Source organism: Xenopus laevis, chromosome 5L (genome assembly GCF_017654675.1).
Source record: "Xenopus laevis strain J_2021 chromosome 5L, Xenopus_laevis_v10.1, whole genome shotgun sequence".
Taxonomy (NCBI): domain Eukaryota; kingdom Metazoa; phylum Chordata; class Amphibia; order Anura; family Pipidae; genus Xenopus; species Xenopus laevis.
In genome coordinates, this window is record NC_054379.1 from 15,671,390 (window position 1) to 15,694,886 (window position 23,497).

Consider the following 23,497-nt stretch of genomic DNA (forward strand, 5'->3'; position numbering starts at 1 on the left):
TCGTAAAGGTTTACCAGCATCAAAGACTACCATCGCCAGATGGATCAAACAGACCATCTGTCAAGCCTACCTGTCAAAAGGTAGGGCACCACCTCAAGGTGTCAAGGCTCATTCCACGAGGGCAATGGGAGCCTCCTCGGCATGGCGCAATGCTGCCTCATTGGATCAGATCTGCAAAGCAGCTACCTGGTCCTCTGTTCATACATTTACTAAATTCTACAGACTCGACAAAACTTCGTCGGCTGAGGCCTCCCTTGGTCGCAAGGTTTTGCAGTCTATCTTCCACTAAATCAGTTAAATTGGCTCGTCCCACCCTGCTGTTTTTGGGACTGCTTTGTTAAGTCCCCATCGGTCCCTGTGTCCCCCTAAGACGACAGAGAAAACAGGATTTTTTGATACTCACTGTTAAATCTGTTTCTCTGTAGTCATAAGGGGGACACAGGGCTTCCCGCCCTAAGACGAGCCGTTGACCTGATGGTCGTGTCCAGGATAATCCCTGGCTTTCATTCTGTCATACGTTATAGTTCAGTTATACTGGTTAATATGTTTTTTGGAACAAACTGAGTGTTGAGCACTGTGTGCGGGGTTAAGCCAAGCACGGCACGCCCCTTAATTAATTGTTACCAAGTGTCCTGCCTCCTGGAGGGTGGAGCTTAACCCCATCGGTCCCTGTGTCCCCCTTATGACTACAGAGAAACAGATTTAACAGTGAGTATCAAAAAATCCTGTTCTCTCTACTTGTCTTTGATAATTCTCATTACACCATGATTACAGGATTATCTGTGAAACACCATGATTGCAGGATTATCTGTTGAAATGGCCCCTACTACTTGCCATACTTGTTCTTTTATTGCTAACTCCAGCAGCCGTTTCATAAATACTCACCTCCAGCCGACATTTCATAAATACTCACGCAATTGCGGAATCTATCCATTAAATCCATGTTCTCATTCATAAATAACCTTGTAGCTCTCAGTCAGGGGTACCCAGTCTCTACCTTTCTAAGCAGATACGCAGTAACTTAAATATAGAATCCTGATTTGATTTCCTAGTGTTCTTAAATGTATTTGGGATTCAGTTTGGGATCGGGGGACACCATTTGACACGTTTAAAGGAGAAGGAAAGCTACGGAGGCAGTTTATTGCCAATAGATTAGCTGCAATAGTGCAAGCTGTAACACTGTATTTATTCTGTATAATGCTTTACCATACCTGAGTAAACAGCTCTAGAAGCTCTCTCTGTTTGTTTAGGATAGCAGCTGCCATATTAGCTTGGTGTGACCGCTTCCTGCCTGCGTCTCTCCCTGCTCATTTATGGCTCTGGCTCAGATTACAGCAGAGAAGGGAGGGGGGGGAAAAGGAGCAAACTGAGCATGCTCACACCCAGGGCAATGAGGTTTAAGCTGAAAACAGGAAGTCTGATACAGAAGCCCATGAGAACACAATAGAAAGAAATACAGTGTTTCTTTTGACAGAGGACTCAGAGCAGCATTACTTTGAGGGTTTTCTGATAAGGCTTACTTAGTTTTAACCTTTCCTGGTTACTGTACCAGCCCAGAGTTTCAGCAGCCCTATAACTATAATGATCCAGCCCTTCAAAATTTTATTCCGCAGATCCCCATCCTTTTAGGCCGTCTTTTGTGGGTCAGTGACACTACACGTGCTCTGGGCAGCCATTGAAAAAGCTAAGCTTAGGGGGTCATCAGAAATTATAAAAAAACTACTTGCCATACATTGTTTCTCCTTTCCCCTAAGCTCTCTCTCTCCTCTCCCCCAAGCTCTCTCTCTCTCTCTCTCTCCACTCTCTCTTTCTCACTCTCTCCTCTCCCCCAAGCTGTGTACATAAAATAAATTGGTATTTGTTACTTGTCATTGAATCTGAACCTTTGTTTTGAGGGACCCAAGCGAAGGGGAAGCCAGTGGGAGAACAGATCCGTCCAGGTGAGGCGATGTTACTACGCTGCTAACTGCTGTGCAATTGCTTCTTTTCCATGACACCGTTACTTTGGCTTTTCTTTGTGTGTAATGCTTTCATTTCCGCTCCTCGCTGCAAAGAATTCTAGATACGTTTTCTGCTTAGAACCTGCCGTATCAAACACTCGCAGCTTTCCATACAAATTAAAGATCATGTTCTTACATTATTGCTGATCTGCTTTCTGCCGTAACTTTATCATGTATTAAATTAAGCTTCACCAACACCCATAGAGAAAAAAAAAACATTTTCTATATTAACCTTTATAATCTGCAGGTTTGCATTAGTGTTGGTTAAAAAGGAAACCCTGTGCTGCTTTGCATTTTGGTAGTTGTAGTCTTTCCAAAGATAAAGAAACAGGGCTGACCGGCACTCAATCGGATCCACAAGACCAGAGATATTCCGTTAAAAGATAAATTTATTAGTAGAAAAAATTATGGCTTCATCTCCATCCACCCTACGCGTTTCACACCCTTCAGGGTGCTTAATCATGGGCTCCATATGTAGTCTTTCACCACCGTTCATGTCTATGTGTGTGTGTGGGGGGGGGACTGTTGCCTGAGAACAGCAGCACTACCCCCCTATGGGGGCTACTGCGTCCACTTCCATTGCAGTTTAGCTGGGCTTCTTCAGTCTATACAAGAATTCAGTGATGTCACAATGGTAATGTTATAGTGAATGTAGTGTTATTAAATATACAGCAATGTTTCAGTACTCTCAATCACTTTCCTACACATATGTTACCCAGGGTAGACATGAAAGCTTCAGCATATGTGCCAAATTGCTTTGTGAACAGAGGACTGGAATGGATTTCATGTAGATACATGGACTGCAACAGTGGATAGCATGGAATAAGAACAGGCTTGGGGCTTTGGATTGTGAGCAGAGCTTTATACAATGAGCTTAGGGTGGTAACGCAATGGCAGAATTTTAGTACCTGGTGGTACAGGCCATATACATGGACATGCCACCAAAATTTTGGGGCAGACTGGTAAATCCATGCACATGTAAATGGGGTTCATTGACCGAAAATGGTTTTCCATTATGGGTAATCAACACTAACTTGATTGGGTAGACCTTTCCACAGCCCTCTCCAAGGTGCTTGTTTTTCCCTTGACTTTTCCCAAAGTCCATCTCATCGTGACCACTTGCATTATAATTCCTTCATTAGTTAAATAAAGAGTCCATAACCCAACTCCATGATGCTCATCATTCTCTTCTTTGCACGTTCCATTTATCATCTCATCCCATCTTCCTTTATCCGCATTCATTAGGGCACCATGGATTGGAGGGAAAAAAAAAAAAATCTTTCAGTTTAGGCAAAGCCAATAATTAACCTGAGGCCTGCTTTGCAGTCATGGGTGCTGGAAACAGTGCACCTATGTAGTCTTCTCCGCTTGGTGGCAGTATCTCGTTATCAGCAACATGATTATAAAAAGCTGGTTCTTAGATATATTTTTGTGATTCTCTTTGCTCTCCTTTCCAGGAGCACCTCCAGTGAGCCAAAGGAGCGGGAAAGGGAAGATGCAAAGGACTCAAAGCCACGATCTTTACGCTTCACCTGGAGCATGAAGACCACCAGCTCTATGGACCCCAACGATATGATGAAGGAGATCCGCAAAGTGCTGGATGCCAACAACTGTGACTACGAGCAGAAGGAACGCTTCCTTCTCTTCTGTGTCCACGGAGACGCCCGACAAGACAGCCTTGTACAGTGGGAAATGGAGGTGTGCAAGCTGCCTCGCCTGTCTCTTAATGGGGTGCGATTTAAGAGGATATCGGGGACATCCATCGCCTTCAAGAACATTGCGTCCAAGATTGCGAACGAGCTCAAACTGTGAATTTGTTCCCCCAACGGGTAATGGTCAGAGTGACGTCCAATGTCTGAGTGTAACTGCTGAGCCCTGTAGACCGTCAATGTGGCACATTTTGGGCATCTGAACCAGTAAAGGGCATTATTACTCCGGGCACACGAATATGTCCTTACTGCAATAAGGTTATACATAGCTATGATGAATTGTACAATCTGAAATCAACTACCACTTCTGCATTAGTCAACCGTCTGTGTCATGTACAGGTGATGATCTAGAACATTCTGTTCTCCGTCGATGTGCATAGAATTGTATAATAGACAATCGGATTGCTCAGACGAAGCAGATGTTGTATAGCTGGGTTTAGTTTTACTGTACAGAGATCTATGTTCAGTGTTTTTTTTGTTCCGGATTCTGGATGACGGCAATCTTCCTTATTGTTTAACGAGATAATGATGAATTTGTTTTTACTTTTTTTTTTTTTCAGTTTTGTAACGTTTCAATATGGCCATTATTTAACAAAAAACAATCCACAGCTTTCCAAGAAAAAAAACCCCATAAGGGTTTATAAGCAAACCACAACTGTTTTAGATATTGGTGATCAATCCATTGTACCAGAGCACTGCAGAGAACCCGTGGAACATGTGATGAGCCTTTAGTGAAGATTATCTTTTGCTTGTTGTGTTATTTGTTCCAGAAAGTGTTTGACTGGGGGGGGGGGGGGTGTGTACAGCAAGGATGACAATTTAGCTAACCTCTGGTACTTGCCCGGGACATCTCTCTAAATTCGTCTCCAGATGAGGGTCTGGGAGTTCCCCTGCACAATCACTGTAGGTCAATAACGTTGGCATCTTTGGTTTACATTGCTGAAAAGGTGTAGCTTGCCCTAACACAGAGTAACGAATAGGAGACCTCTATCTCTCGGCATGGCTTATTAACCTACTGTATATATTATTTTTTAAAAGAAAAAAAATGAGAAGGGCACTGCTGTTAGCTGTAGCATCTTCATTATGCAGATCCCAAGCTCCGATAAGTCATCAGAGATGGCACAGAAGAATAAGACATGGCGTTGGCATAAGCATTGATTCAGTGTTTAAGGATAAGTAAACCTTAAAAAATAAGTGTAACGTTGATGAGAGTGCTATTCTAAGCACTTTTGCAATGTACATTCATTATTTATTTATTTTTTATTCCAAGATATTAAAGGATACACGTAGTGCTAACATGAATGAATTTTATTACAACAGCGCCACCTGCTGGTCATTTTCTGACCACCAAGTAGTCAAGGAAGTTGTCAGGAGAAAGAAAGTGGCTGCTCTAATGTTCTTCTGCTTAGGAAATATAATAGAAATCTTTCTCAAATCTTTCCCAAGCTAAAGAACATCACAGCAGTCTCTTTCATTCTACTTCCTTGACTTCTTGGTGGTCAGAAAATGACCAGCACGTGGCGCTGTTGTAGCAAAATTAATTTATATTAACAGTACATGTAGCCTTTAATATCTTGGAATAAAAGAGGGCCGTCTTTGTTTATGGTATAATGTCTAACATTGCATGGGCCGAAATGTGTCACATGATCAGAAAAGCCATTACTTTTTTTTTTAATTTATTTACCATTCACCTAAGAGAAATGTCTCAGTGCACCTGACGCCTTGATTTGTTGCATCGCCCCCTATAGGTACACTTCTAAATAAAGGCTTTTATTTGTTAATGAAAACCTCAAGAAAACCTGGAAGCGACATAAAAAATGACTTTAATGTAGTCACCTTTCTGCTTTCATAATGAGAAGGAGAACGTTGGATACTAGGCAAACAAGTATGGCAGCACTTAAACGATATCTCCATGGCCAGCCAGGAAGCCACATGTTGAAGGGGTCGACCAATAGGCTGATAACACCTATGGCATGCACTGCTTCTGTTAGTAGAGGGGTGCCTTTTTCTCTCCAAAAGTGGGTTGGAAGTTCTAAAACACAACAAATGTTATAAAAAAAAATTCAACCCTCTAGTACAGTGTCGCTGTACAGTGATGGTCACTCCTGTCCACCTGTGGAAGGTATTGGCAGGTTTGCCTAATCAGATAGGACAACAGTCTTTTATTTATTTTATTCTCCATTACTAAGACTAGAGGTCCATGAGTAAATGGGTTACTATCCAGCGAGACACACAAAACCAAAACACAGGTATGGAACCGAAAGGATTAACAGGGTATAGACAGCAATGGTTGTTGGCAGTAGAGGAAGGTGACATTTTTGTTTGTGGAGGCTTTTTACTGGATAACTTATAATTATATATTAATATAAAGAAAGTTCTTGGGAATGCTCGTGGTCGCTAAATCTTAATTATTCTTTGTCCGTGGTGGACTTTTTCAGTTCCTGCTTATGTTCCAGGTCCAACCTATGGTAAGATCCCCCTCCCACCCCATAGCTGATAACAAGGGTACAGATATAGGGAAAAACATTTGTTTATCAGGCATTCTGCAGTGGTTCCAGGAATATCTGAATAAATATGAGTGACTTTCCAGCATGGGTTTCGAATGGAGCAAATAGACCCCCCCCCCCAAAAAAAAAACCCTTAACTTAACTGGAATAAACTTGAGCAGTATATACAAGTCCTTGCCGGACTGAGGATTTGGAGGACATGAAACAAGAGATTTTGGGCTTTGCTTAAGGGGGTACTGTCACAGGAAAACTTTTTTTTTTCTTAAAAATTACAGATATTTTTATATTTAATTTTGAAATTTGGCATGGGGCTAGACAGGATGTCCATTTCTCAGGTGCCCCCAACCATGTGACTTGTGCTCTGATAAACTTCAGTCACTCTTTACTGCTACAAAATGAAGAGAGAAGGCGCACACCCTTAAATCAAAATGAAGGGTGCTAATCCATAGGGGACTCCACCTTAAGGGTCTCCAGAAAAAGCTGCAAATATTGAAAGTAATGATGAATTTATTACAAAAAAGAAAAACTTCAAAAATTATACAAGGAAATAAATAATATATTGGTGAGCCCAGCACGTTTCGACCTTAAGGATCTTCCTCAGGGGCACAAATAAACAAAAAAATCAAAAAGGCATTTGATGTTTTTGTTTATTTGTGCCCCTGAGGAAGAATCTTTACCGCTACACGGCAAGGTAGAGTGATATCACCCTCCTCAGCAGCCAATCAACCAAACAATGGGCAGATAAGCAGCTCCCTGATGCCTCTGCTGAAGGATTTGTTTGTATTGCTAAAAGTGTCCCTAGCCCCAAATAGTGGCAGACATGAGAATAGCACCCAATCAGGAAAAGCCCTAAAGTTGGCCATACACGGGCCGATAAAAGCTTCCGACAGATTGAGTCGGCAGCGTATTGGCCCGTGTGGGGCCCTCCGATGGGACGGGACTAAAAATCCCGTTGGATCGCGGCCGCATCTGTTCATTGATGCGGGCCCGTGATCCGACCGCCCATTAGGGCACACGATCAGATCAGCCCAATATTGCCCACCTCAAGGTGGGCATATCGGGGAGAGATCTGCTCGTTTTGGTGACATTGCCAAACGAGCAGATCTCTCCATGTATGGCTACCTTAAGACCTGGGTCGTATTGAAGTACAATGAGAAGAGGAGAAACAATAGTGGTCTGAAAGCACTTCCGTCCTGAAGTGCTGGCGCAGAATCAGACGCAATGCACTTAGATGGCTGCCTCCACACAAATATTAGAGCTTAAACAAATACATTTGTTGTTTCAAGAATAACATTTTTAATGGTAGAGTGAATTATTTGCAATGCAATTTAGAAATAAAATGTAAACCATAAAAATCATGACAATTCCTTTAAATGCCAGTTAGGGTGAGAGTTGGGGGGAAAGTCTATTTTGTTCATTTGAAATGCAGTCTGGCGAGCACTGGTGTATACGACTCAAGGTCGGGGGTATCTTTCCAGTTCAAGATCAAGCAAAGGGCACTGATTTAGTAATAGCCATTCCCTGTACAAGTGTAACTGCCCTGATGCACCAGAATAGGGATGCACAGAATCCAGGATTTGGTTCGGGATTCTGCCTTTTTCAGCAGGATTCGGCCGAATCCTTCTGCCGAGCCAAACCGAATCCTAGGAGCCGTGAGGGAAATGTTTGACTTTGTAACAAAACAAGGAAGTAAAAATTTTTTCCTCTTCCGACCCCTAATTTGCATATGCAAATTTGGTTCGGTATTCGGCATCTTTCACAATAGTGGATTCGGTGCATACCTACACCAGAAGAGTTCATTCATTCCCGAGCCTGGAATTTTTCATTTTATTTGTGCACAGCTTATATTCCTTATATTACTGAAAAATAATGCATTTCACTTGTGTTGGCAAATTTACTTCTAAAATGCATTTACACACATTATAACATACTTTACATGCAAATGAGTATAGAATTGCGTAATTAACCCCAGGGTGTAGGCACAGTGGCATGATAGGAACTTAAGAGGCTACAGCACAGGTAGGGGATCCGTTATCCAGAAAACTGGAAAGGCCATCTCCCATTTTATCCAAATAATTAAAAAAAAAATGTTTAAATGTTTTTGCCATAATAATAAAACAGTAGCTTGTATTTGATCAAAACTAAGATATAATTAATCCTTATTGGAAGCTAAACCAGCCTATTGGGTTTATTTTATGTTTAAATTACTTTTTAGTAGAGTGAAGGAATGAAGATCCAACAAACGGAAAGATCCCTTATCTGGAGATCACCAGGCCCTTAGCATTCTGGATAACAGGTCCCATACGTGTATATTATTACAGGCATTTATATGGTTCCTTAGCTGATACCCAGAGAACAGTGGGTCCAGTCACACTTTTGGCTCATTGTTCCAGGCGTTGGATAATTTTTTGGGACAATGAAGGCCAATCAGGCAGTTTATCTTCATTCCGCTCAATATTTATCGAAAAATTTGTGTTTGCCCACTAACATATATAGAGAGAGAGATATGTACTAAATTATTGGACACCTAAAAAAATTAATGCAAAACCAGCCTATTGTGTTTATTTAATGTTTATAGGATTTTTTAGTAGACTTAAGCTATGAAGATCCAAATTACAGAAAGATCCGTTATCCGGAAAACTTCAGGTCCCGAACATTCTGGAGAACAGGTCCCATACCTGTACTTAGTCCCAACTAAAATATAATCAATTCTTATTGGAGGCAAAACCAGCATATAGGGTTTATTTAATGTTTAAATTATTTTCTAGTAGACTTAAGGTATCATGATCAACAGTCAATTATATGGAAACCTCCAGGTCCCGACCATTCTGGATAACCGGTCCCATACCTGTAAACTATTGTACTGGATGGATAAAAGGAGTTGCTATAAAAATGTTTCTTCCCAAGAAGGATAGAATGATGTATTACCTTTGAAAGATATTCCATCCAATGGTGCTTTGGGCAACAACAAGCAAGAAGTCATTCTAAATCGGGATGTGCCAAATCCCAGTTACGGTTTGTGGTTGGCCGGAATCAGGTCCTTTCCATCTCTGAGAGACAGAAGACATTGCTGGGTTTGGCAATGATGGTGGTACAATGGCAGTCATAGATAATCAGGGAAATAGACACAGTTGACACTTGCTAAATTAAGTGCTGGTTGCTACCAGTAAACCAATTGCGTGACTTTTTGTCACAAAACAAGGAATTAAAAAATGTTTTCCCCTTCCCACCCCTAATTTGCATATGCAAATTAGGGTTTCGGTATCGGTGCATTCTTACCCGCTATTAACTTCTGTTTTTAGGGCAGAGACAAACGCTCAGATTTGGGGAGATTAGTCGTCCTTCGACAAATCTCTTCTTCAGGGCGATTAATCTCCCCCAACTGCCTCCCGCTGGCTGGAATGTAAATCGCCGGCGGGATGGCAATTGGTGTACTTTGTTTTCCAAAGTTGCCTCACAAGGAAACTTTAGGCAACTTCAGAAAATGAAGTGCTCCGAGTGCCATCTAGCCGGCAGTTTATATTCTAGCCAGCAGGAGACAGTTCGGGGAGATTAGTTGCCCTGAAGAGGAGGCGATTTATCGACTAAATCTCCCCGAATCTGAGCGTGTCTCTGCCCTTATTTAATGGGCGGCAGGAGGTAGACTTGGAATTCAAGCAGACAACAAACTCTATGCAAGCAGAAATTTCCCAAGAATTTAAGGTTTTCTGTTCCTTCTATATGGTTCCGGTTTCTACATAGACCTTTATCTATAACTGAGAATAAAATCACGGAGGAATATTTATTTGCATGATCACATCTTATAGTCCATTGCTTCATCCAATGCCTTCCCCCTACCCGGGCAGGCCTGGGAGCCTTCTCTAACTGCCACCTTCTCTAACTGCCACCTTCTCTAACTGCCTCCTTCTCTAACTGCCACCTTCTCTAACTGCCACCTTCTCTAACTGCCACCTTCTCTAACTGCCTCCTTCTCTAACTGCCTCCTTCTCTAACTGCCACCTCCCCACCATTTTTTTTCAGGATTTGCGAACGTATTACAGTGACCTCTGCCGACGTTGTTGTTCTTGTGTTGCCGGTGCTTTAATATTTTTACCAGATCCCCTTCCCGTGTATTTATTCCAGTTCATTATGCTTGTAATGTGCAGCTTTCTATTAAGGCAACTGCCTCAAACCCACACACAAAATATATATATATATGAATATATCTTTTTTTTTTTTAATTAGTGTAAAAGCTTAAAAAGAGCAAGAGAGAGAAAACCACTAGTGCTGGTACATTTTACTACTTTTTATTTTATGAAACTAACCTTTTACAGGTTTGATGGTGCAATGTTATTTAATGTTGTAATGATTGTATAAAAAGTTTTGTTTGTGGTCGGCCCCTGCTCCTGAGAAGCTGGTGTCTGCGAGGGGTTAATTTGTTCAGAAAATCTCCACTAAAGCTGTGATCGACTTTTTTTTTTATCTTCCCCCATCCTGATCCATTTCTTATTATTTAAATGTTACTGTTGCCATGGATTTTTATTATTATGACGAAGGCTTCCTGATTGAGATTTGACAAAATCCGTACAAAAATGTACCGTACCACGTGACGTAGCGTTACTTTTCTTTTCGTAATGGTTTTCTTTCTAAAATGGATTGTTGCCTTAGGGAAAAAAAAGGTGATGAGAGAGTTTAGCCCCCCTCGCCCCTTTATTTAGTGTACTCAATGACATTTTGATGCAAGATATTCACTCTTCGGTGCACTCTATTAAAATCTACTTGAACAGTTCTCGTAACAAAGATTCTGGTCTTTTGCTTTTTGTTCTTATTGCTGTTTTAACCACTTGTCCTTTGTACCTTAAAGGGATACTGTCATGGGAAAACATGTTTTTTTTTCCAAAACACATCAGTTAATAGTGCTGCTCCAGCAGAATTCTGCACTGAAATCCATTTTCCAAAAGAGCAAATTTAATTTTTTTATATTTAATTTTGAAATCTGACATGGGGCTAGACATATTGTCAGTTTCTCAGGTGCCCCCAGTCATGTACTCTGATAAATTTCAGTCACTCTTTACTGCTGTACTGCAAGTTAGAGTGATATCACCCCCCCCCCAGCAGCCTAACAACTGAACAACGGGAAGGTAACTAAATAACAGCTGCCTGGTAAATCTAAGAATAGCAATCAATAGTAAAATCCAGGTCCCACTGCGACACGTTCAGTTACATTGAGTAGGAGAAACAACAGCCTGCCAGAAAGCAGTTCCATCCTAAAGTGCTGGCTCTTTCTGAAAGCACATGACCAGGCAAAATGACCTGAGATGCACCTACACACCAATATTACAACTAGAAAAATACACTTCAGTCAAGAGTGAGTTTATTGTGCAATTAGCATCAGAATTTAATAATCAGTCCTGTAGCATCAGCTTATATTACAGACGAACCTCATTTTCTGCTGGATAATTAGTGACGAGCCCTAAGCTTAGCTTCTCAACAGCCAATCAGAGCCCACTGAGCATGTGAGTGTCACAGACACTTTCCAAGATGGTGACCCCCTGTGACAAGTTTAAAGTCCTGGATCATTGCTGCTATTGACAAGCTGAAACTTTAGCCTCCTGCAATAAGTTCACTATATAAAATATGCCATTTTTAGCCATATTTGTTTTTTAGGGTTTAGTTCTCCTTTAAAGAACATGCACAGTATGGTAAGGCATTTTCCCAGCAATTAGAACATTGTGCAATTGTAAAAATCAATGTGAAAACAAAACATTTTGGAGCAGGCACTCAATGAAGGCAAACTTCCACCAGGCAAATGGTTCAAAGTGAAGAAAGTTTATTGTGTCCACAGCCTTACGCGTTTTGTGTCATCAACACTCATAGCCTAGGCTTTGATAGCCTGTGATTGGGTTTTTGACACAAAACGCGTAAGGCTGTGAACACAATAAACTTCCTTCAATGTGAACCATTTGCCTGGTGGAAGTTTGCCTTCATTGAGTGCTTGCTCCAATAGGTTTTTTGGTTTGTCCGCTCCCCGTGCTTGAGGGCTCAGGGCGGTGCACCTGGGCCACTTCCTTTTCGTGGTGAGTAATCACTTTACATTTGGAGACCCTAATATCTCAGACGTACCATTAATGTGAAAACATGAACTCATATCATACCACAAGGCAGTGTCTTCCCCCTGTCTGTATACCTCATATCAGCCACTGCCTCCTGACGCGTTTCACGTCATTGGGCACTTCATCAGATGAGGTGCGGCTGTTACGTCTCTTAAATACCTGCATAGTTTTTTATTTTATTTGTTACATATTCCAGGGTTTGTTAATCTACTGCTTATGTTATATCCATACAACAAGGCCACTCACAATACTCCAACCATTCATTTAAAAAAACCTGGAAAAAAAACTGCTTCTTTTCTCCTATAGAAATACACCCTCAATACAAAATACATGTTTCACGGTTTATTATTGTACTAATCACATATACATATATAGTTAAGATTACAGTTAAGATTCTCTATTTATTAGAGATCCCATATGAGCCCTAGTGCTGCGTCCATGGGGTTTTCTATTCTTTCTGATGCGTATTTGACCACGCCTTCTGCTGGCCAAAGTAGGAAAATGGCGGAATACTTGCTGGCTTTTGCCTCCCAATAACTTTTGAGCCAATCCGTTGTTAGACATGGGAGCAGCCCAGTTATACTGAGTAAGGAAAGCCATGAAGGATGTGGATTATATCTGGATTCCAAGATTGGTTGATATAATGTGCTTTTAAAATATTGTAAAACTGTAGTTATTTGTATTGGATTTGGGGGATGGAAAATGTTTCTTGGATGAGAACATGTGCTGCCCTTTCGTTTCCAGCAGTGGAACTGACTTTTGGCCGAGTCAGAGCCGCCCCTTGGCACGGCGGGTACAGATTTTGCCTGTCCTTTTATTTCGATTTAATGAGATTTGTTTCAAGCAGAGCTGTCACAAGTGCTGAGCTCAGGGGCCTGGAAAACACTGGACCCTTTGATTTCATTAGAGCGTGCCCAGCAGTGGATCACAAGGCCGGCTCCTTCCTATGGAATGAATTTGTGGCCTGAATGTTTAACCCTTTCAATTTCTCTGCCCAGTCTGTACTGCTAGTTCAGTTAGAGCTCCCAAAACCTGACACTTTTAAAGGGGAACTCCATCCCAAAAAAATTTGAATGAAATTTTAAGCACCTTTCCAAAATACATTAAATGTGTTTACCTTTAAATTAAATTTTAGTATGATGCAGAGCGTGATGCAAAATTGAAAATGGATGTCATTTCTATCACTTGCATTTTTTGAGTTAATTATCTTTTTATTCAGTGGCTCTCCAGTTCGCAATTTCAGCCATTTGGTTGCTATGTTCCAGATTACCCTAGCAACCATGCATTCATTTGAATAAGAACTAAATATTATAAGCAACGGATAGCACACCCGGTTGAAAAAATGTATTTATTACAAAAAAAGGAAAAAAAAATATAACAAAAATGACAAAATAATATTTGGTGAGCCCAACGCGTTTCGATCTTCAGGGTCTTCCTCAGGGGCACAAATAATCAAAAAAAAGAGACAGGAATATGAATAGAAGCCTGAATAGAAGGAGGAATAATAAAAAGTAGCAAGAACAATACATTTGTAGCCTTACAGAGCATTTGTTTTTTAGATGGGGTCAGTGTCCCCCATTTGAAAGTTGAAAGTAATCAAAAACTGTAAAAAAAAAACAGAGACAAATTAAGACCAATTGAAAAGTTGCCTAAAATTAGCCATTCTAGAATATACTAAAACACAACTTAAAGATGGAGTTATGAAGATCCAAATTATGTTAAGATCTGTTATCCAGAAAGCCCCAGGCCCCAAGCATTTTGGATGACAGGTCCCTGTAGTTGAGAACCAATGAAGGGACACAGGTATCTGGGAAGCAATTGAGAAACTACTAGAAATTCCTCTACTTTCCCCAATTCCATAATTGACCAATAAGGGAAACGTGTCAGAGGGTGAGACTAAAATGTTTCTCCCCTGTCCCCTGGTTGTTAGATCAGGCCCAGTGTATGAAATGAACAGTGAGAACATTAGTAGGGACTGAAAACAATGGTTGGAAGGGAGGGGACATCCTGCCAATAAACAGACCTCTCCATATTTACCCTCAAGTACAATGAATGTTGGTCCCCGCGGAGCCACAGAACAACAATGACCGTCAGTAAATCAGCGGGTGCAGAGTCTGAGCCTGACAACGTTACAAGGTGTAGTAGCGCAGTTCTGCCGCTAGGTGGGAGGAGCGAGCGCTCAGACAAGCCAATAGGAAGCAACCAATTCCCATGATCTTCTCCGGGTTATCCAGTGTTGTAGCGCCGGGCTGCCGCTAGGTGGTAGGAGCGAGCACAGACATTCCTGCACTGGAGGAAGCAAAGTCCAACACTTGTCAGTGGGTTTTAATCGCAGCGCAGTGTCGGGCAGTGTGAGGAGGGCGCAGGATTAGCGGCAGGATGGCGGGGGGCTACAAGCTGAAACGCAGAAAGAAGGGCAAGTACCGGAAGCTGCGCCCCGAGGAGGGTAATAAGGGCACCTGTATAGAGGGGGGAGGGGAGGAGACACAGGAGCGGCAGGTACCACTGGGCACAGAGTCCGAGGGGGGGAAGAAGAAGAACAAGAAGGGGAAGAAGAGCAGCAGTAAGAAGGTGCATGTGACTCCCCTGCAGGACAGGTACGAGCCCCTGGAGGAGGCGGAGGAAAAGGAGAGCCCCCAGGAGAAATCATACAGGAGAAAGCAGAAAGTAAAGAAATATGCCAAGGTGAGTGGGGGCATCTCATGTGCCAGTAATGAGTCAGACCCAGTCACTCACTGAGGGGCAGTAATTATGGGAACCCTGTCCCTACTAATGATACAGTATTATTATTATTATTATTATTATTATATGTGTGAGTGACAGCTGGACTCCCACTCACTGTGTCCTGAGCTTCTATTCCTTGTACACAGGGCAGTGTTGTGTGTGATTGTGTGTGTGTGAGAGTGTGTGAGTGTATGTCTCTGTGTGTGTTTGTGAGTGTGAGTATGTGAGTGTGTGATGTATCCCCAATAGCACTCACACTGTACATTAAATAATATATCAAGCAGCCTCCCTTCACTGTGAGTGGTCACAAAATCCTTTGCGGGGCATAAGGATATAATTGAAGAAAGAAGGTTCCCTAACTCATAAAGTTCACTGTTAGGGGTCAGTACTGCCCGAATTCACTACAGGTATGGGATCTGTTATCTGGAAACCCGTTATTCAGGAAGCTCTGAATTATGAAAAGGCCATCTCCCATAGACTCCATTTTATCCAAATAATCCACATTTTTAAAAATGATTTCCTTTTTTTCTGTAATAATAAAATAGTACCTTGTACTTGATCCCAACTAAGATATAATTAATCCTTATTGGAAGCAAAACCAGCCTTTTGGGTTTATGTAATGTTTATATGATTTTCTAGTAGACTTAAGGTATAGCAATACAAATTACGGAAAGATCTGTTATCCAGAAAACCCCAGGTCCTGAGCATTCTGGATCACAGGTCCCATACCTGTATATCCCATTATATGCAGCTTGATGATAATAATAATAATTGTGTTTAGACTTAGGGATCTAATCTAATTTTTAGCACTAGAGAGAATTGATTAAAGTCACACCAGGGAAACCAAACCCAAGTCAGAGCCCGGTGACCTGGAAATCAAGTGCAGGGCTGATAGTCATGGAACCTTATGCACAGCCTCATTAGGTTCCATATTTAGAATAATCACATTCTGATCCCATAGTCACGTCATTATTATCCTTCAATAAAGTCAAAGTTATCACAAAAACCTCAAAGCCACAGGAGGTGATCTTGGGTGAGTGGCAACAAAGGGAAGGAGGGAGGGGTGTTGTTTATACAGATCTTTTCTTCAGTTAAACAACTCAGCTAAGTACAAGGAAGACAGATAGTAAGTGCTGAACCAAAACATTGCTTTATGTTAAAAACCTAAGAAACTCTGGATTTTTTTCATAAAAAGAACAGGCAGAATGTTTGATCAGTTTAGATGCTAGTGAAGGCGCATATACGTATGTATATTGTCCCTCTATGGCACCAGTAGCATTTCTATGCATGGATATTCACTTCTGAACCTTACCTTCTGATTGGATCAGAATCAGAACAAAAAGTCTAAACTAATTGGGGCCAAGTTCATATTGACTCAAGTCAGGAATGAGCTCAGTGATGTAATACTGGGGATGGATGTGACTCAGATCTTTGGCCCTTTTTTATGTTAAATATATTTTTATTTAAATATATTTTTTAATTTAAATGGAGGTTCGGCAGGTGGTAAAAGCAGTTAAATCTATTAGTGCTAGATCCACATACACATTGCATAATTATAGTATGGACCTGCCTCCCATCAAAGGAGAAGGAAAGCTACGGAGGCAGTTTATTGCCAATAGATTAGCTGATATAGTGCAACTAGAATGCTATATTTATTCTGTAGAATGTTTTTCCATAGCTGAGTATAAAGCTCTAGAAGCTCTCTGTTTGTTTAGGATAGCAGCTGCCATATTAGCTTTGTGACATCACTTCCTGCCTGAGTCTCTTCCTGCTCACTTATATCTCTGGGCTCAGATTACAGCAGGGATGGGAGGAGGGAGTGGGAGAGGAGCAAACTGAGCATGCTCACGCCCGGGGCAAGGAGGTTTATGCTGAAAACAGGAAGTCTGATACAGAAGCCCATGAGTACACAATAGAAGGAAAGAAATGCTGTGTTTCTTTTGACAGAGGACTCAGAGCAGCATTACTTTGAAGGTTTACTGGTGTATTTAGGTGGACCTTTCTGATAAAGCTTACTTTGTTTTAACCTTTGCTTCTCCTTTAAGTGGGCCTTGGAGGCAATTTCATGTATACAGGGGTCCACAGCCCATATTTGTTGTGCACAACGAAAGCAACTTCCCAATATACATTCGTTAGTAATTGTTATTGAAAGCAGCACCTGTTTATCCCTTTCTGTTCCTTTAGTTTGATGTCTGAAACAATGTAGCGGAAGTTATTTCTCCTCCAGGTCTGTTTATCAGCTGCATTGCTGCTACATAGTTTCAGGAGTCAGAGGTGCAGAGAATGCAACAGATACTTTTCAATAGCAGTACAAACACCTTTTGGGTAGCAGTGCATGTGTTCCTGCTTAGCAATCAATGCCAGGGAATCTGGGGGGCAGATAGGAAGCCCCCCAGTTGTGTTGCCAGCACTGCATTCTAAAGGTGGCCATACACATACAGATCCGCTCGTTTGGCGAACTCTGCCCGATATGCCCACATTGAGGTGGGCGATATTGGACTGATCTGATTTTGTGCTCTAGGGCCCAATGATCAGATCATAATTCAGGAGTATGGGAGGTCAGATCGCAGGACCGCAGATGCGGTCCACGGTCCGACGGGATTTTTTAACCTGCCGATCGAGATCTGCCCGACTTTCGGCCAGATATCAATCACGGATGCCCATCAGAGGGCCCCATACACGGGCCAATAAGCTACCGACTTGCTTTTATCGGCCCATGTATGGCCAGTTTTAGGCTAGTGGAAAGGGAAGTCTCGAGGGGAGCACATTATATGGTTGGAGAATGGGACCAGTCTACATTTTAAAAAATTATCGAGGGTCTCCTTGTCCTTTAAAAGGGTTGTTCACCTTTAAATTAACTTTTTAGTATAATGTAGGGAGTGATATTCTGAGACAATTCGTAATTGGTTTTCATTTTTTATTATTTGTGGTTTTGAGTTTTTTAGCTTTATATTCAGCAGCGCTCCAGTTTGCAACTTCTGCAGTCTGGTTGCTAGGGTCCACTTTCCCCTAGCAACCATGCACTGATTTGAATAAGAGACTGGAATATGAATAGGAGAGGCCTGAATAGAAAGATTAGTAAAAAAAAAGTAGCAATAACAATACATTGGTAGCCTTACAGAGCTTTTTTTTTATGGGGTCAGCAATCCCCATTTGAAAGCTGGAAAGAGAAGGAGAAGACAAATATTTCAAAAACTATCCAAAATAAAAAATAAAGGCCAATTGAAAAGTTGCCATTCTATAAGATACCACATGTTAACTTAAGGGTAAACAACCCCTTTAAGCATGTTACAGAGAATATTATTAACCCTTTACATTCTGTACGATCAGCAATGCTGGAACAGTTTAGAGCACTGGGGCTGTAGATTCTATGTTGTCAGGTTGATGGTTATTCGTTGTGGAAAAGTTGCCTCTCAAATCAGACATCATATAAAGGGTTAAATGTTTGTAAGGAAAAAAATAATAATTTGAGTCATAGGGAAAGATGGGCTTTTCCTTCACTATAAAGGGCTCTGAATGTAACGTTTCCATAACATCCTTTGCTTCTGAATTTGGGAAAAGTCCCCCGGGATTGGTCAGTTCCTCCCCTGCCCACTGACAGCATCATCCCTGTGGCCCTGACAATACAAGGAAAAGAGAAATGTCTTGTGCCAAACAATAAAGGTCAGAATTCCCTGAAGGGTTCCCTTTAAATGGCATACACTTAAAGGGACACTATTATCAAAATACACATGTTGCATCTGTGCTAACCACTGAGTTTAATGTTTAGTAATTACATTTGGTGAAACACCCCCCAATATATCGTCTGAGTATATGGAAGGGTGATCATATGGATATGTCTTCTTCATTCCTTTCCAAAAGCAGCAGTCCTGCCCTGCTTTATGGCAGCTGAGATTCTAGCTATCTGTATAACAGAACATTCTGTCCCAGCGGATGCACAGATCCTATCTGATCCCCATTGTAAGCAGCAGTTCTGTCCTGCTTTATGGCTGAGATTCTAGCTATCTGTATAACAGAGCATTCTGTCCCAGTGGCTGCACAGATCCTATCTGATCCCCATTGTAAGCAGCAGTCCTGTCCTGCTTTATGGCAGCTGAGATTCTAGCTATCTGTATAACAGAGCATTCTGTCCCGGTGGCTGCACAGATCCTATATGATCCCCATTGTAAGAGCAGTCCTGTCCTGCTTTATGGCAGCTGAGATTCTAGCTATTTGTATTACAGATGCAAATGAAAATGATGCCAGTGTTCCAAAGGGAATACATTGTAGGGAATTGTAGTTGTATTTGTATCAGTAGAGCAATGAATGTGAAGCTGGGGAGCTGCAGGATGTCTTGCTTTAGTTGTAGCTCTTAAAGGGGAACTCCACAAAAACACAACTTAAGCTTTTTGAAAAGTAAACACAATTTCAAGCAACTTTGCAATATACATCATTTAAAAAATATGGAGACTTTTCATGATTTTTAATGGTTTCTGACAGTTCCCTAAGCCTAGCCCCCTGCTCTCCTGCTGATCTGTCTGACTACTTTGCTGAGCTGACTGACTACTGTTACTTTGTATCACCAGCCACCTGTCCTCAGCCTGCATCCTCCAAACCCCAAAATTCCCTGCACATGTGATTTCAATAAGGAAAGGAACATCACAGTGCAATGCATTGTGGGTTATGTAGTTCCTGCATGCTGTCTGTAAACTGTGGAGAAGTTGTTACAATTTGTAACATCAGAGTTTAGTCCCTCCTTCCCTGCCAGGATTTCAAATGATGCAGAAAGAGAAGAACTGTCAGATATCAGCATAGAAAGTGGCATTTATTCATACTTTTTGAAGAAACTGTGATGGGGATATTATAGGGTTTCTTTGTTATGTGGCCTCTTTATCAAATTTTGGCTTGGAAGCCGGAGTTTCCATTTAATAACAACAGCAGCAGGCACGTGTTGCTCAGCCAGTTTAGTTGCATTCCCTGTGTCTGTGTCAGGCTGCACTGGGAGTTCTGGCTTATAGATAATTTATCACTGCAATACATGGATCCTGCTAAACCAGTTGCATCACCTGCAGGGAATCCGTCTGTATTGCTGCATTCACTGCCGGCCTCTCAGGGCGTCAAACTTGACTTTGTATGGGGGCTTGGGGGTCTCATAATACAGTAGATCTGTTTTACCTAAAGAAAATTTGCCAATTAAAGGAACAGTAACATCAAACATTTAAAGTATATTAAAGGAATGACAATATAATGTACTGCCACCCTGCACTGGTAAAACTGGTGTGTTTGCTTAAGAAAAACAACTATAGTTTATATCAACAAGCTGCTGTGTAGCCATGGGGGCAGCCATTCGAGCACAGGAAAGTTCTGAAGAATCCCATTGTATACTACAGAGCTTATCTGTTATCTGCTGTGTATTCTGTGCCTTTTCTCCTTTTTCAGCTTTGATTGGCTGCCCCCATGTCTACACAGCAGCTTGTTTATATAAACTATAGTAGTACTTATCTGTTATCTACTGTGTATCCTGTGCTTGAATGGCTGCCCCCATGGCTACACAGCAGCTTGTTTATATAAACTATAGTAGTACTTATCTGTTATCTACTGTGTATCCTGTCCTTGAATGGCTGCCCCCATGGCTACACAGCTTGTTTATATAAACTATAGTAGTACTTATCTGTTATCTACTGTGTATCCTGTGCTTGAATGGCTGCCCCCATGGCTACACAGCAGCTTGTTTATATAAACTATAGTAGTACTTATCTGTTATCTACTGTGTATACTGTGCTTGAATGGCTGCCCCCATGGCTACACAGCAGCTTGTTTATATAAACTATAGTAGTGTTTCTGAAGTAAACACACCAGTTTTACCAGTGCAGGGCAACACTGCATTATATTTATATTACTTTAAAAGACTTACATTTTTTAGTGATACTGTTTCTTTAATAGAAGCACTGAGTAATGCCCATAACTGCCTGTATTAAAGGTGGATGGACACAAATTGGCACTCCAGTGGTTTCAAGTGTAGCTGCTTCAGTGTTTCACCACATTTATAGGTGAGCGGGTTTGGTTGGGTTCGAGCCGACTTCACACTCCTCTTCGCGGGTAGTAGGCGGGTGCGGGTTGAACTCTTCTCCTGCTCCCCCTGCCCGCAAATGCCAGCTTCTAGCTTTATAGCCGCGCACCTGCTCGCCCCGCCCCTTTTGTGAAGTCATTGGCTGGACGGGTCAGCGCGGGTCTATAAAAGGAACCCGGAAGTCAGATGCGGGTGGGCACAGGCTGAAGTAGGGCAGGTTAGAGTCGGGAAAAACCCAGCCCGCACATCACTACTGTTGATCAATAACAACTGAGTGGGAACAACACACAGGGACAGGGTCAAGCGTAAAGGTAAAGTCCTATCAGTGTTTGTACATTCCAACAAGTCAGGCCTAAAGGTCACATGATAAGCTCCAAATCTGATCACATGGCAAAAAGATTCCCGCAGCATTGATGTCATTTTCTTTTATACCTTACACCCTGATGCAGGGTTATACTCACCATCTACCTGGGATAAATAAATGTTGTAATGTTATTTATAATACATTTAACTTTGTGGCACTCCAGTTGTCTTTGAACTACAACTCACAGCATCATTTTGAATCTGTGATGTTCCATGCTGTGGGCCCATAGCCTAACTACATACACGTTGGAGGGTCAAGTTTGTATTGAAATGTTGATGTCGTTAAAGGGGTTGTTCACCTTTTGTATGCTGTAGCGAGGGACATTCAGAGACAATTTTCAATTGGTTTTCATTTTTTATTATTTGTGATATTTGCGTTATTTAGCTTTATATTCAGCAGCTCTCCAGTTTGCAGGTTTAGCAGTCTAGTCGCTAGGGTCAAAATTACCATAGAAACCATGCTTTGATTTGAATAAGAGACTGGAATATGAATAGGAGAGGCCTGAATAGACATAATAACAATAAATGTGTCTCCTTACAGAACATTTGTTTGTTAGATGTTTGTCAATGTTTGTCAATGACCCCCATTTGAAAGCTGGAAAGTGGAAAAAGGCAAATAATTCAAAAACTATAAAATAGAAAAAATGAAAGCCAATTGAAACATTTCTTAAATGAGCCATTCTATAACATACTAAAAGTTAACTTTGAAGTAAACCACCCCTTTAAGAGAAGGCTCTTGAGTCCAGGGGCAGACTGAGGGTTAAAAGGTGCTATGGAGGCTGAATGTATATACAGACACACACACAGTTCTTCTGCATTGTAGGCTTTATCCAACATTAATCTGATCTCTATTTTCAGAATGTGGGGAAGGCTGTGCGCACCGGCTGCAGATACCTGCTGATCGGAATCCAGGGACTGGCCAATGCCTACACTAGTCCAGTGAGCATGACTTCTGTTGTGCTGTCATCTATGACTCGCTAGCTGCTCAAGGAGACTTTGTCCAAGAATTTCAAACAACTTGTCTACCTTCAAAGAAACTGCACAGAACCACAAAGGTCCAACGAGACCAGACATTATTCCTGAACTTTTTGTTTTTCCTAATGTGTGTATTTTTAGTCTCCAGCACATTTATAATAAGGAGAGACCAAAGCAGTGTATTCAAATCAGCAGGAATTCTGGGAAAGAATGTATGCAAAACAGAAGGAATTGTGGGAAGGACAATTGGAGAGACACTTATGTACTGTGTTTTTAAGGCCAAACCACGATGGGTGCTGATAAGATCGCAGAACCCCTAATTAAAAATTGTTGCACAGGTTGAAAGAAGGAAAAGACATCATGGAGCACATGGTGGTGCAGGAGGAGGACATGGTGGTGGGCAAGGAGGGTGTGGTGATGCAGAAGGAGCACATCGTTTTGCAGACGGAGGGCATGGAGGTGCAGAAGGAGGGTGTGACGGTGCAAAAGGCAAACATGGTGGTGCAAAATGTGAATGTGGTGGTGCAGGAGGAGAGTGTGGTGGTGCAGTAGTTGGACATTAATATTAATTAACATTATTAATGCTGATAAGTCATTTGTCATCAAATATATATAAATATATACCAGGGGACATCCATTTATACACACACAGGATTCAACATATGTTCCCAACTGGACTGGGGGGGGGAGATAACTCAGTTGCACAGGGTTCTTCCTCCCTGCCTCCTTGTGGGATGCTGAGAGTTGTAGTTTAAAAACATCTGAACCCATAAATACTAATATTAGTTATCAGTTCTAATAAAATTTTACCTGAAATAATCTCTGGCCAAGAGGAGACAAAGGTTGAGGCCGCCCCAAATGTCGTCTCTGCTTTTATTCCTTTGTTCATACCCCACTCCTATCCCTCTCTTAGATTTGTACATAAAAACATGACTATCATATCTAGAAAATCTCAATAGACTGCATTTTGTAATGTGTTTTTGGGATATAATGTACAATTGTATTTATATATATATATATATATATATATATATATATATATATATATATATATATATATATATATATATATATACAG

The 23,497-nt window shown here is 41.4% G+C and overlaps 2 protein-coding genes across 3 annotated transcripts in view; both read left to right on the top strand.

Annotated features, from left to right (window-relative positions):
• mark1.L (MAP/microtubule affinity-regulating kinase 1 L homeolog) overlaps positions 1 to 4,746 on the top strand; it is a 97,692-nt gene extending 92,946 nt beyond the window's left edge. For both annotated transcript variants that reach the window (XM_018262618.2, XM_018262619.2), the window contains exons 17-18: positions 1,896 to 1,940; positions 3,458 to 4,746. In XM_018262618.2, coding sequence (XP_018118107.1) covers positions 1,896 to 1,940; positions 3,458 to 3,812 — 400 coding nt within the window. In that variant the 3' untranslated portion in view covers positions 3,813 to 4,746. The remainder of the gene's footprint in view (positions 1 to 1,895; positions 1,941 to 3,457) is intronic.
• A 9,194-nt stretch (positions 4,747 to 13,940) lies between these two features.
• Positions 13,941 to 23,484, top strand: LOC108716466 (uncharacterized protein C1orf115 homolog). Its single transcript, XM_018262622.2, has 2 exons — positions 13,941 to 14,993; positions 22,303 to 23,484. Exons 1-2 carry the CDS (start codon positions 14,688 to 14,690, stop codon positions 22,423 to 22,425), a joined length of 429 nt encoding a protein of 142 aa, XP_018118111.1. The 5' UTR covers positions 13,941 to 14,687; the 3' UTR covers positions 22,426 to 23,484.
• Positions 23,485 to 23,497: the final 13 nt, after the last annotated feature.